This window comes from Lucilia sericata, unplaced genomic scaffold (assembly GCF_015586225.1).
Source record: "Lucilia sericata isolate MDLA Ls3-8-SP2 unplaced genomic scaffold, ASM1558622v1 Contig000173F_arrow, whole genome shotgun sequence".
Lineage (NCBI taxonomy): Eukaryota > Metazoa > Arthropoda > Insecta > Diptera > Calliphoridae > Lucilia > Lucilia sericata.
In genome coordinates, this window is record NW_023994202.1 from 299,401 (window position 1) to 314,666 (window position 15,266).

At 29.2% G+C, this 15,266-nt stretch overlaps 1 protein-coding gene across 2 annotated transcripts; it reads left to right on the top strand.

The window, feature by feature from the left end:
• Window positions 1-6,232: 6,232 nt before the first annotated feature.
• On the top strand, window positions 6,233-14,948 carry LOC119601562. 2 transcript variants are annotated; one of them, XM_037952575.1, is made up of 2 exons: window positions 6,233-6,358; window positions 11,108-14,948. In XM_037952575.1, the coding sequence occupies exon 2, from the start codon at window positions 12,588-12,590 to the stop codon at window positions 14,274-14,276; it is 1,689 nt and encodes a 562-aa protein (XP_037808503.1). In that variant the 5' UTR covers window positions 6,233-6,358; window positions 11,108-12,587; the 3' UTR covers window positions 14,277-14,948. The 2 variants fall into 2 exon arrangements, with proteins under 2 accessions (XP_037808503.1, XP_037808504.1); XM_037952576.1 differs by having other exon boundaries at window positions 6,262-6,348.
• The last annotated feature ends 318 nt before the right edge of the window (window positions 14,949-15,266 follow it).

The window sequence follows — 15,266 nt, forward strand, 5'->3', positions numbered from 1 at the left end:
AGGATAAAAAGGTCCTTTTTTGAGGTTTTTATGATTTTTTTTCATATTTCTTCCAAAGGAAAGATATAAAATTTTAGTATTATTTGAAAGGTCCTTGGGAGACGCTTTCAATGGCATACCAGAATTTTTTGTGTAACAGCAAAAGTAATCTAAATTTTTCGTAAAAGTTTCAGATTTTTTACATTTTTAACATATATGATTTTAATATAATTAATTAAAATTAATTGAAATCAATAAAATCTACGAAACGGTTTTTTCCGTTTTTCAAAATTCAATCTAGATCAAATTTTATTAAAATTTATCGAAGCCTATGTACGCTACCAAAACAACGCGAAATAATGTAAAAAATAACATAGAAATCGTTATTTACAAAGCAAGCGTAACAAACAAGTAGATGTTTAGGATAAATTATGTTACTATGTTAGTTAAACTGAAAAATTTGATTGATAATAGAATGAAACCATAAAGTGTTATATACCATTGTAAAGCTAATGAAATTACTGAATTAAGTATGTTAGATAAATATAGCTAACAGAATACCTGGGACAAAATAGAGTTTAAAATATTAAGATAAAATACAAAACATAAAGAATTTCGAAAAACAGAAAAAACCATTTCGGTGAAATTTAGTTGAGGTTAAAGGTATAATAATTTCAATTAATTACATTATATATTTCTATGTAAAAATATGAAAAACTTAAAATTTTTCCGAAAAATTACGACAGTTGTAATCGAATTTGTGTATGCCATTGAAATCGTCTCACAAAAATTTTGAGAAATGGTATCTTAGAATGAACTAAATTTTCATTTTCGGTGGGAACATCAGCAATTTCCATTTTGGGGCCTACTAGGGCCCCAAATTTAATAACACGTATGTGTTATTAAATTAAAATTCGATGTACATAGGTGTTCATTTGTTAAAAAATCAATGGTCATATCCAATTCTACACATGAGACCATACATAAGACCATCCATGACATGAAACAATAATATGCTTTAAATTCCAAATAATTTTCACCAAAAATTTCTCTTATTATCTATGGTTGAATTCTTAATTTCAAAACATATCGTTTTATATTAGATAGAAATTGAGTCCTTCGAGCTTCTATCATTTGGAAATAATTAGTTTTAAAGTCAAATATTTTTTCAAAATTGAAATTTTTGGTAATTTTTTTCATATAATATTAACAATGGAATTTAATTAGATTAATATTCATATAATGTCAATCAAGATAAAAATTCGAAATGAGCTGCATTGGTTATTTGCAAAACATACTTCTAAAAAGTGGCTGTTAAAACTAGATTTCAAAACATTCTTAGAATATCAAATTTAAACTTTTAAAGATACTTTGACCCCATTTTCTCATTGTCTGATTATGTTTTATCAAAACGATAAATTGACATTTTACATACAAAAATTATTTTAACCGGCAGTATGTCCACCTGTTAAACGATAACCGGAGGTTGAGATATATCAAATAAGACTCGGGAGTATCACGGTACTTTTGAACATTAAATAGTATCAAAAAAAGTACCATCGTACCAAATCTGCCATCCCTGCCCTATACAAATGTCCACAATTTTATTCAACAATAAATGGCTTAAGTATAATTCAAGGCAAGGTACAATTCAACTTGCTTTATTATGAAAACTAAATCACATTTTATTTTTGTATCAGTTGTAGGGTATTATATGGTCGGCCTCGCCCGACTATAATTTCTTACTTGTTTAAATGTTGGAATAAATTGAAAAAAATCAATTGTGCAACAAAATGGACAATAGTGATCGCTAGGGAATCGATTAAGGAATCGATCCTTGTATTGATTTTTTTGCGGGGTGCTTTCTATCGGGTGCTGTGACTTAACAAACTTTGACAAATTCACAAATCTAACGAAAAAGTATTTTTTTATACTGTATGGAAGTATATACAGGTACATTTGCATACAATATGGATAAGCTTCACATACTATATAAACGGGTGGTACGATATCTATATGCTTTGCGTCTGCATTCTAGTGTATCCCCTTATGTAGAACGGTTTTTAGGGACGTCCTTTTTCAATTTTGTAGCTATAAGATTATTGTTGCATTTTTATACTATATTTCGTAATGGTTATCCAACTATTATATTTAATTTTTTTACATTTACCAGATCTTCTAGATCTAATTTATTAATTGTTCCTCGTAATTCTTCCTAGATGGAGCGATCGTATCAACTTAGAGTTATACATTATTTTAATTCTTTGCCAGTAGTTTTAAGGCACTTTAATGGTTCATATCATCTTTACAAGAGAAAACTTATTCAATATAGTATTTCACATCAAATTTATTAATTCGGATTTTTTTTGGGAATGCTAAATGAGTATAACTATATACTACATTTCATTATTTTTATATATTTTTTTTATTAATTTTTTATTGATGTTACAAATTAAATTTTATATAACTAGTAATAGTGTGGATTACTGTAATTTATTAATTGGCCAATAAGGCTTACAAATTACAAATGAAGCAAATAAAAAAAAAAGGTTTTATACAAAAAAATTTTAAAATATTACGTGTGCACCAAACCAGCCAATAGTGATCGGTAGGGAATCGAATAAACAATCGATCCCTGTAATGATTTTTTTGGGGACACTTTCTATCGAGTGCTGTGACGTAACGTTGAAAATTTTATAAAGTTAAGGAAAACGTTTTTATATAAAAAATTTTAAAATATTCCATGTGCACCAAAACAGCCCATAGTGATCGATAGGGAATCGATTAAGGAATCGATCTCTATATAAATTTTTTTTGTTAGTTACTTTCTATTGGATGCTTTGACGCAACAAACTTTAACAAAAAAGATGAAAAAGTTTTTATACAAAAAAAATTCTAAAATATTCCGTGTGCACCAAAACTGCCCATAGTGATCGATAGGGAATCGAATAAGCAATCGATCCCTATATTGATTTTTTTCCGGGGTGCTTTCTATCGGATGCTGTGGCGCAACAAACTTCGGCAACTTCAAAAATCTGACAAAAAGTGGAAAAAGTATTTATACAAAAAAATTTTAAATATTCGGTGTGCACCAAAACAGCCCATAGTGAACGATAGATAATCGATTAAGGAATCGATTCTCATTTTGTTTTTTGGGTACTTTCTATTGGATGCTATGACGTAACAAACTTTAACAAATACACAAATCTAATGAAAATGTTTTTATGCTAAAAAAAGTTGTATTTATTCAGTGTGCACCTTAACAGCTAATAGTGATCGATAGGGAATCCATTAAGAAATCGATCTATATACAGATTTTTTTACGAGGTACTTCCTATCGAATGTTGTGACGTAGCAAACTTTGACAAATCGCAAATCTAACTAAAAAGGCGAAAAAGTTTTAATACAAAATAATTTTAAAATATTCTGTGTGCGCCAAAAGAGTCAATAGTGATCGATAGAGGATCGATGGGCGAATTGATCCCCATATTGATTTTTTTCCGGGATACTTGCTGTGTGATGCTATCACGTAACAAACCTTGGCAAATTCACAAAGTTAAGAAAAAACTTTTTATACTGAAAAAATGTTAAATTTTTTGCACCAAATCAGCAAATAGTGATCGATGAAGAATCGATAATCGAATCGATGACCAAATTAATTTTTTCTGTGTACTTGCTATAACTCAGTAAATTTTATAAAAATCACAAATTTAAGGAAAAAGTTTTTATATGAAAAAAAAAAATTAAATATTCTGTGTGCACAAAAATGATCAATACTGATCGATAAAGGAATCGATTCCCATTTTGTTTTCATTTCTGGGTACTTGCTAACGGATGCTGAGACGTAACAAACTTTAAAAAATTTGCATATTTAAAAAAACTTTCTGTTTAAAAATTTTCAAATATTATTTAAGCACCAAGGAAAAAATCAATATAGGTATCGATTCCTTACTCAATTCCCTATTGATCACTGTTTGCTGTTTTAGTGCACTCAGAATACAATTAAAATTTTGTAGTATAAAAACTTTTTTCTCTTTTTCGTTAGATTTTTGAATTTGTCAAAGTTTGTTGCGTCACTGCATCCAATGGAAAGTACCCAGGAAAAAAATCAATATAGGGATCGGTTGCTTAATCGATTCCCTATCGATCACTATTGGCTATTTTTGTGCACACGGAATATTTTAAAAATGAAGTTGCCGAAGTTTGTTGCGTCACAGCGTCCAATAGAAAGTACATACTCCTGGAAAAAATTAATACAGGGATCGGTTCCTTAATCGATTCTCTATTAATCACTATTGGCAGTTTTGGTGCACATGGAATATTTTAAAACTTTTTTGTATAAAAACTTTTTTTTCTTTTTGTGAAGTTGCCGAAGATTGTTGCATCACAGCGTCCAATAGAAAGTACCCCGGAAAAAATCAATATTGGGTTCGATTCCTTAATCGCTTCTCTATCGACCACTATTGGCTGTTTTTTTTTTAATTTTAAAATTTTTTTGTATATAAACTTTTTCCTCATTTTCGTTAGATTTGTGAATTTGTCAAAGTTTGTTACGTCACAGCATCCGATAGAAAGCACCCCGCAAAAAAATCAATACAGGGATCGATTCCCTATCGATCACTATTGTCCATTTTGTTGCACAATTTATTTTTTTCAATTTATTCCATCATTTAAAAAATTTTATAAATACAGCATTGGCCTTTGTTATGGTTTGTTTTCTTTTGTTTACATTTTCTATGTAGTTTTAACACGTGCATGCAGAAAAAGTACCTTTTTTGCAACTCTGAAAAAATGTTTGCCAAAAGTGATAAAAGTTTGTTAAAAAGTTTGTTTTCTTAATAGGTATTTAAAAAGTTTGTTTTCTTAATAGGTATTCTTTTTCTTTATGTTTTTTATGTATTTTTTGCTTTGTTTACATTTTTTGTACTTTTGCACTTAAATACACAATAAAGTACCTTTCTATGCAACTATGAAAAAAGTTTGCCAAGAATCCCCTGTTTCAGCTGATAATTTTTTTCTTAATTCGCCTGGTTTACGTAGCTGAGAAAGTTTGTTATTGTTTACATTTTTATATTTAAAAATGTCCGTTAAACGGAGAAAAACTTCGTTAATATTTTGAATTATTTATGTAAAAAATCTGAAAATGCCAAGCATCTCGTAAACAAATATCATTTTATTTAAATAATGGCATAAATGGTATGTATACAAATATGTTATTTAAGAAAAATATTTTTTTTCTACTAAATGTTAACATATTATACAATATTGTTTTATATTTTATATTAAAATTGTGTTGATAACGTGATTAACTATAAAAATCTCTTCCGGAACACTTAATATTAAGGCCAAATATTTAAAATTGCTCCGCCGGAGTAGAATTATCCATTCGCAACAAATATTAATTTATTCGTAATATAATATTTTTATGAATATGTACTTTTTTATGTTTATTTTTCACAAAAAATTAAGTTTTACTTAACTTCAGGCACTAACTTAAATTTTGCAAATTAAGCTGCCGCAATAGAATTTTTCGTTTGAAACAAACATTATTCAATTCAGAATATATTTTCCTCACAAATTTTAATATCTTTATCTTTATTTTTTACTATAATATAAACATTTTACAAAAATTTTTCATCAAATGAATTCGCCGTACTTATGGTTTTTGACATCTACGTAAACCAAATGCAAAAACAAATTACATGTAAAATGTTGTTGTTGCAGAACTACCACCAACTTATCTGAATTCGCCTTGCCATGTTTGTTTTCTTCAGCTCCGTTTCCCCGTGTCTATACTAGACAAATATTTATCACGGCACTTGACGAAACGTCGGCAGAAAAATTTTCAGTTTTTTGTTTATGTTAATACATAGGGGTAACAAAACGCTGATTTTATCACGACAACTCACAGATAATTTTATTGAAATAATGCTATATTTTATAAAAACAATTAAAATTAAATGCAAATTTTGTAAATAAACACTAATTTCACTAAAACTAATGTTAAAAATCAATTTTAATTGCACAAAAACAAAATTCTAAACTAATTTTACAATAAAATGACGTTTGTTATCAAGACAACGTTGTCTAAACAATTGTTTAGATAACACTGTCATAACGACGTACCTGCACCTTCTAATTTTGTATTATGATAACAATTGGACGTTTAGCATAATAAATATTTGTCTAATATAGACAGGGGCTTTGGCAAACATGAAAAAAATCATCGTATAAATTGCGTGTAATATACCACACCAGTTCTTACATTAAGCAAACTGTCGATAGCAAGTCAATAAACACAAGCCCGAACGCGTTAAAAATAATTGCGATGACGCGAGAGTTGTCCCCAAATCAGACCTGAATCACAAAGTATACAGAGGTATCACTTTTGACATTTAAAAAAATCTAAAAACAAATGTTAGATTTCGAAATTGTTTGGTGAGAAGAGGTACATATATTAAATACAGCTAAAAAAAACTTATTGAAATCGTTTTGTCCGCGAGAGAGAGGGAAACAGTTTTTTTGCTCGTGACGCCTCTGTATACCTAGTATACGGCCTAAAAACAATAATAAATCAAATGCAGGAACCGGTCTACCAGACTAGAACAGTAACCACTAACCTACCGGAGGCCACTAGTGTATATACAGTTAATCTCAAAAAATAAGTATACAGAAATACTGACTATTGGTTTTATTTAAAAAAGGATATTATTTTTCAAAAATCAAAAAGTAACACATTTATTTATTAAAAACAATTATGATAATTATTATTCACTACTTTTTTCCGGGTTATTTTGGTTACTTGAGTTATTATTTAAGGTGTAGTTAAATAGGTGCAAAATTTACGTCACACAAATAAGTATACAGATAATTTCAATATGTATTTGGCTTAATGATATGAACAAAATTCATGAACATTTTACCTGTTTGAATGTAATTATTTTATAATAAAATATTCTGTACACTATAACATGGAAAAAATTCACTTTTTGTTCCTAGAAATTGAAATTTTTGATAATTGATTTGAAAAATATTTATAAGAGCATTTTTTCCTATTTAAGAACATCTGGCTATTTAAACCCCCGGAGTTTTGGATCGGGTATTCAATAATATCCCTCGTTTGTTCATTATGATGCATTGGAAGATGATATTTTAACTTTTAAATTAATTGTTTCTTTACAATAATTGCAATCCATTGCGGAACATTGCCATTTTTAACATAGTATAGCGTTCATATTCGATATTTAACGGCGATTTCCTAAATTTATATCTTAAAATGCGATATTAATAATATTTGCACTAGTATCCATTAATTAAAACAAGTTTTTTGGCTTCAATCATCCATTACACACTCCTAAATACTACCAATAATCGTCAAATGGTGACCATGTCAATAACTTACACTACATATCGGTTCTGAAATTGATTATTATCCAAAATAGTAAGATTTTTATATTAAATCAGGCTCAATTGGTGGTATTAATACGAATTGAACAATTTTGAACACGGATACATCTTAATTTGTTGCTAGAACAAATAAATTGTCCGATCCATAAAACATGGTTATTGTATCGAGTATATCAAGATATGATTGGTAGCATTATTGTATGCTTTGGAAATCGGAGTATTTGGAAAACCTGTTTATATTAAAGGAAATATATAGACTTATCCAAATTTTAAAGTTTCTGTTGTAAGTCTTAAGAAATCGGAGTTAAATTTCGGTTTTTTAAGAACGTACTGTGTTCAAAATGGCCAAATCCATGCATATAACATTAATTTCGAAATAACAACTCTTTTCAAAAGTATAAAATTCTATTTCCAATGCATCATTTGGAGGGTTCATTGACCACCAGATCCAAAATCCGGGGTCTAAAGTGGAAAAAAATCGTAAAAATGAGAAAACACTGTTCTACTAATTAATTCCGGAGCCAATCGGCTCAAATTTCAAGATTTCGGAACTAAAAGTAGATTTTTTCCAAGTTTTATTAAAAAGTAATTATATTAATACAAGTAAAATTTTCATAAATTTTGTTAATATCATTAAACCAAATATATACTGAAATGATTTGTACACTTACTTTTGTGACGTAAATTTTGCACCTTTTTAACTTCAGCTTAAATGAGAACTCAAAGAACCAAAATATGAAGAAAAAAAAGTAGTGAATAATAATTGTTTTTAATAATAAATGCGTTACTTTCTTGTTTTTTAAAAAATAATTTCTTTTTTTTAAATAAAACCAATCGTCAGTATTTCTGTATACTTACTTTTGTGATTAACTGTATATAAAAAAAATATTATTTAATTTGTTAACATTTAATAGATTTCAAAATTAAGCAATAAAGTAAAAGTAAGCTGCCGCTGTTCGGCTAAATTCTTCATATGTGTTTCTTTATATAAAGTGTTCCGGAAGAGATTTTTTTTAGTTAATTTCGTTATCTACACAATGTTAATAAAAAATATAAAACAATATTGCTTAATGTGTTAACATTTAATAGAAAATAAAAATTTATTTTTAACATATAACATACATACATACATACCAATTATGCCATTATTTATATAAAATGATATTTGTTTACGATATTTAAATATTAAGTTTTGTATTATTAAGTTTTTCTCCGTTTAAAATAAATTTTTAAATATAAAAAAGTAAACAATTATAAACTTTGACAGCTACGTAAACCAGGCGAATTAAGAAAAAAACAAGTAAGAGTGCTATATTCGGCTATGCCATATCTTATATACCCTTCACCATAGTGTATTTAAAATATATCAATTCTATAAAATTTTAATTTATTTCATTATTATAGCAATAACAAAACGAACAACAACAACGCTAAACGAAATAAACACACAAAAAAACAAAAACAAAATACACAACGCAATGAAACCAACAGACATCCAAACATACGAAACTGAATACACCAAAAAACAAAAACAATATACACCAGGCAATGAAACATACGAAACGAAATACTCACAAAAAAGCAAAAACAAAATACACAACGCAAAGAAAACAACAGACATCGAAACATAAGAAACTGAATGCACCAATAAACAAAAACAATATACACAAAGCAATGAAACACACAGCCATCCAAACATATGAAACGAAATATTCAATGAATAAGCAGTGTTGTTGTTGTTGCTTATATCAAAGCATGAAAAAAAATTTCTTTTTATGAAATTTTGAGAGGTTGTCTAAGATTTTTGCTCATATCTCCGGTATTTATGGGCCGATTTTGCTTATTTTAAATAGCGATCTTCTCGAAAGCATGTCTAACAGAATTATTGAAGATTTGAATCTCGCCGTTATCTGGGGTCCTCTAAAAACTGATTTCAACAAACACACAGACGGACAGACAGACAGACGGACATAGCTTAATCAACTCCGCTACCAATAAGGATCCAGAATACATATACTTTATGGGGTCGGAAAATTATATTGTAGAAATTACAAACGGAATGACAAACTTATATACGCTTCTCACGAGGGTGAAGGGTATAACAAGTTAGAGTGCTATATTCGGCTATGCCGAATCTTAAATTCCCTCCAACAGCAAGCTACTTTTTATTATAACCCATTTAATTATCTAATTTTTAGTTAACTTGGCAAAATTTGGAGCTAAGACAACTTATGGACCGATCCGGAAAAAAATCCGTAGAATGATTTATATATACAAAATACACATTTATGTCGAATTTTACCCCAATAACTTTGATTGCCAATGTGCATTTGAGTAATTTTCGGAAAACGTCCTTACATGGGAGTTGTGACCAATTATCGACCGATAAGGAAAAAATTTCGTATAATGATTTATATGTCAAAAAAAAAAAAAAAAATTCAAGTCGAATTTTACTACAATAGATTTATTAATTAATGAAATATGTGCGTTTAGGTGATTTTCGGAAGTGGAGTTAATATCTATAGGAGCTATGACAAAACATATTTGTGTCGAATTTTATCAAGATATCTTTATTTGATAAAGAAATATGTGCGTTTAAGTGATTTTTTTGAAGTGGACCTTATATAGGAGCTATTACCATAAATGGATCAATCCGGAAAAAATTTGGTAGAACGATTTATATGCTCACAAAACATATTCAAGTCATACTTTATCCCGATAGCTTTATTATTCAAAGAAATATATGCGTTTAAGTGATTTTCGTAAGTGGGGGCCTATACGGGAAAAATTTGGTAGAGTGATTCGTATAAAAACAAAACATATTTGTGTCAAATTAAATGTGTGCGTTTAAGTGATTTTCGGAAGTGGGACTTATATGGGAGCTATGACCAATAATGGACCGATCTGGGAAAAAGTGGTAGAATGATTTATATGTACACAAAATATATTCAAGTCGAATTTTATCCTTTTAGTTTTAGAATTTAATGAAATATATGCGTTTAAGTGATTTTCGGAAGTGGACCTTATATGGGAGCTATGACCAATTATGGGACCTATATCGGAGCTATGACCAATTGTGGACCGACTGAGATCTACGTTGATAGTATGCGTGTACAAAATTTTGTGTTGATACCGATATATTTGAGGGAGTTATTAACGATAAACTAATTTCCGGGAATATATACCTTTGAATGGGGGCTATGGGAAATATTCGATCGATTGTAAAGATTTTGAACATAATTGATCACTGCCCTGAGAAAATAATGTGTGACAAAATTCATCGAAATATCTTTGGTAGTTTCTGAGAAAACTTCAGAAGAATTATGGAAAAAACGTAATTTTTTCGAGGTAGTCTGAAATTTTTACTCATAACTTTTTACGTTGTGAACCGATGTTACTGATTTTCAATACCAAACTGCTTAGGATAACAATAAATATTTTGGGTGAATTTGGTTGATTTCCTTTGCTTAGTTTTAACATGAGCGTGTTTTACACAGACAGACAGACGGACATAGCTAAATCGACTCAGAATTTGATAAGGACCCAGAATATATATACATTGTTGGGTCTTAGATGAATATTTCTTGGTGTTACATACGAAACGACAAACTTATATATACCCTCTATCACCACTGATGGTGGTGGAGGGTATAAAAATACGACGCAGCCTGTTCACACGGTGAACAAATAGTACCCATTTTACCCAACACTTTACCCTCAGCATCCCATCACTGGTGAATTCAACTGCAGCCAACTTCAACTGCGATTGGTAGAAAAAAAGAAGAGAAGAAGTTAAACAAACAACATCATACAGTGAAAAAAAAAAAACCAAAAACCTAAAGCGGCATCATCAACCTTTAAAACCAAAACTTAAAACTAAAACAAATGAACATAAAACTTACCTAAAATTAAACCTATAATTTGAACCCAAAACAAAAAAAAAAACCTAATTAAAACCTAATACTATTTAAAACTTAAATCTAAAATAAATAGTTAAAAGAATAAAATCTATTTTAAACATAAAGATAAAATAAATAATTAAAAGACTAAAATTAAAAGAATAAAACCTACTCTAAATTTAAATATATAAACAGTGAATTAAACCCTCAACTAACCCTAAATTTATAAATAAATAAATACATATACACGTTTTATAACGTTTTTAAAATATAAAAAAAGGAAGTGTGTTTTATTTTACCCCCTTTATGGCACATACCCCCGAACCCGTCTACACATTGGTCCTAACGAACCGAATACTTATGAAAATTAAGTAAAGTGAAACAGTAACAATTAAAAAAAAAAAAAAAAACAATACAGTCCACAAATAAAACAAAAGTGAGAATTAAAAACAGTTCACTGAAACAAAAATCAAAAACTAAAAAAAAAAAATAAAAAAAAAATAAACAAAACAGTACACAAAAATAATTATAAAAAAAGAACTAAAGTTCACAATAATTAAAAAACCAATTTTAAAATAAAACAAACACTCAACGAAACATAGAAGCAATTTTGACAGTGAACGTCAAAATTTGTAAAACAATTTAATTTTGTTTTATTTTCCAGTTAATAAAGATAAACCCTAGCTAGCCTTTATATAAAAGGCTCAAAAGATAAGTATTTTTATTAATAACCCACCCTACCCCATAACACTTATCTTTTTTTGTTTGAAAATAAAATAATTTATTAACAAAAATAAAATTTTACACACAGTTTTTTATTAATATACTAATAAAACATACCCACATTAAATCACACACTGTATGTTTGCAAAAATAAAATTACAGAAAACATATTACAACAATTAAACACACTTAAATTTACTTACCCAAAATAACAAGTAATTTGTAATATTTACTTACTATAAAAACACTAACAACACAAGTACTTGTCGATCATCTCATAGCGGGAAGATCAGCGCAAAGAAGAATCGACAAGGAAAAATTTTTTTTTTACACACACTCGTACATAAGTACAATAGTTAGTACCCTACACCCCAGCAGAGTCGGTAAGTTCAAGTATTTGTAACTTACATTTCCTAATATATAATTTTTAATAAAAAAAATTATATTTTACACTATTTTCAACACATTTGCTATCATAAACACCCACCCACCCAGTTCATGAAATTTTACCCAATTTTCTTTTTCTAAAGTGTTAATGCAGAACTCAAAACCCTATTTAATTTACCCTATGTTAACACCATGCATAGTTTTTCTATAAGACAACTACAGAGAAAGATTAACTGTTGTATTGCGAATTTAAATTCCTTAGAGATTGATACGGATAATTGGGATCCGATCTTTATTTATCTCTGTTCAACAAAATTACCCCGGGAAACCCGAACAGAATTTGAAAAAACTCTTCATGATTGTGCTGAAATGCCTTCTTGGACAGATCTAGATCTGTTTTTAACAAATACATTTAAGGAACTAATATCGGTTGATGATGTTCCAGATTTAAACCCTTACACTCACCCAAAACCCAAACATGTCCAAGAAAACAAGAACTATGTAAACAGAAGAGGCAATACACTTCACACAATGGTCAATTTTGAAAATGACAACTACCCAGAAAATGATGTTCAATGTGAACAAGAATTATTAAACCCTACCCAAAATTACCCAAAAACACATAAAAGAATATGTGTACTATGTGACAGTGATCACGCTTTGAAGGAATGCTCATCATTTAACTCCTTTGGATTAAATGAGAGGATTGAATTTGTGAAAAATAATGCCATCTGTTACAATTGTTTAGCTATTGGCCATACAATTGAAAATTGTTCAAGCACTTTTACATGTAGATATTGTGGTGGTCCACATAATACACTTTTACACAACCCAGATTCAAACCCGAACCCAACATTTGATGAAAACCCTCCAAATGTGCTACAATCTTTCTCCACCCTAACCCGATCAAATAAACATGTTTTAGATGACAGAAAGAAGCTATTAGCAACAGCTGTTATGCAGATTGAAGCTCAAGGAAGATTATTTCCAGCGCGAGCGCTAATAGACCCAGCTTCTGATTACTCATTTATTTCGGATCAGTTAAGACGTAGACTACGTTTACCCACCCTACCCATATCAGCTGAAATATCAGGTTTGAACGAAGTTGTATCAGCTCGTTCAAACCAAATGTGTGAAGTGACTCTGAGGTCCAAAACCCAAAAAGATTTTAATTTAAAAATCCAATCGATAGTGGTCAAAACGCTAACTCAAAATATACCCACCCAAAATATTAACCCAAGTATAATTGAAAATTTACATAATGTTGAGTTAGCTGACCCAAGGTTCTACGAAAGTAGACCCATCGACCTTATAGTAGGAAGTGATTTTTACCCAAAGATTATAAAATCTGGTATTGAGAACAATGTTTTAAATACACTTTTAGCTCAAGAAACCCAATTTGGTTGGATCTTGACTGGACCGATTGAAGAGCCTCACCAAGCTCGAACCCAACCCACAACACAAAGAGCATTATCATATTTCAGCTCAGTAACCCTGAATGATTGCATAACCCAAAAACCCAATAAATTTGTAGAAGAATCTAAATTTGAAAATAATTTCACAAATAAAATGCAAAATATACCCGATGTGCGTTATAAAGTAAATCTTCCATTTCCTACCCATAAATTAGAAATAGAAAAATCTAAAAATATTTATTTAAGAACAAAATTAAAGAATGCGAAGAATATTAATAATAATCCAACATTAAAAAAAGATATACATAACGCACACCAAAAACATGTTGATCATGGTCACATTAAACCCACCCAATTTAGAAATGATAGATCTTCAACAACTTGCAATTTTTCACAATTATACTATTGTCAAACCCAATCGCATAATGACAATTGTCGAGTCGATTTTAGAACGACAATAGTTTAATTGATAATTTATATGTACTGATCCTACTCTATAAAATTAAATACCCTAAAAGAGTAATCGAATCGGATGATTAAGTTGTCAAACCCAAGAAAGCCAATAATCAAAACACAACCCAATTATTTCATTAACCCAACCAATTCTTATAATGAATTATTTACCCACCCATTATTAACCCATAACTAACATTCACACTAACCCACTCATACACAGAAAATGATCCTGCCCATGCAGTAAAAAAGGGAACCGAAATGGATTCGGATAGAAGATACTACCCTAAACCCGAATGTAGCATATGCTGGATTTCCCAAAGGAAAACCTTAAGTATTTTGCTTTACATGTCTCCACAACCACACACATTACCCGCATATATACCCCGTACTAAAGTCTATTTCATTCCAGGTCTTTCATTGGGGGGAGGATGTTCACACGGTGAACAAATAGTACCCATTTTACCCAACACTTTACCCTCAGCATCCCATCACTGGTGAATTCAACTGCAGCCAACTTCAACTGCGATTGGTAGAAAAAAAGAAGAGAAGAAGTTAAACAAACAACATCATACAGTGAAAAAAAAAACCAAAAACCTAAAGCGGCATCATCAACCTTTAAAACCAAAACTTAAACCTAAAACAAATGAACATAAAACTTACCTAAAATTAAACCTATAATTTGAACCCAAAACAAAAAAAAAAAAAAAAAATACCTAATTAAAACCTAATACTATTTAAAACTTAAATCTAAAATAAATAGTTAAAAGAATAAAATCTATTTTAAACATAAAGATAAAATAAATAATTAAAAGACTAAAATTAAAAGAATAAAACCTACTCTAAATTTAAATATATAAACAGTGAATTAAACCCTCAACTAACCCTAAATTTATAAATAAATACATATACACGTTTTATAACGTTTTTAAAATATAAAACAAGTAAGAAATTATAGTCGGGCGAGGCCGACCATATAATACCCTACACCTGTTACAAAAAT

Coding starts and splice junctions, on each gene's coding strand:
- LOC119601562 (XM_037952575.1), top strand. CDS start 12,588: ATGCATAGTTTTTCTATAAGACAACTACAGAGAAAGATTAACTGTTGT.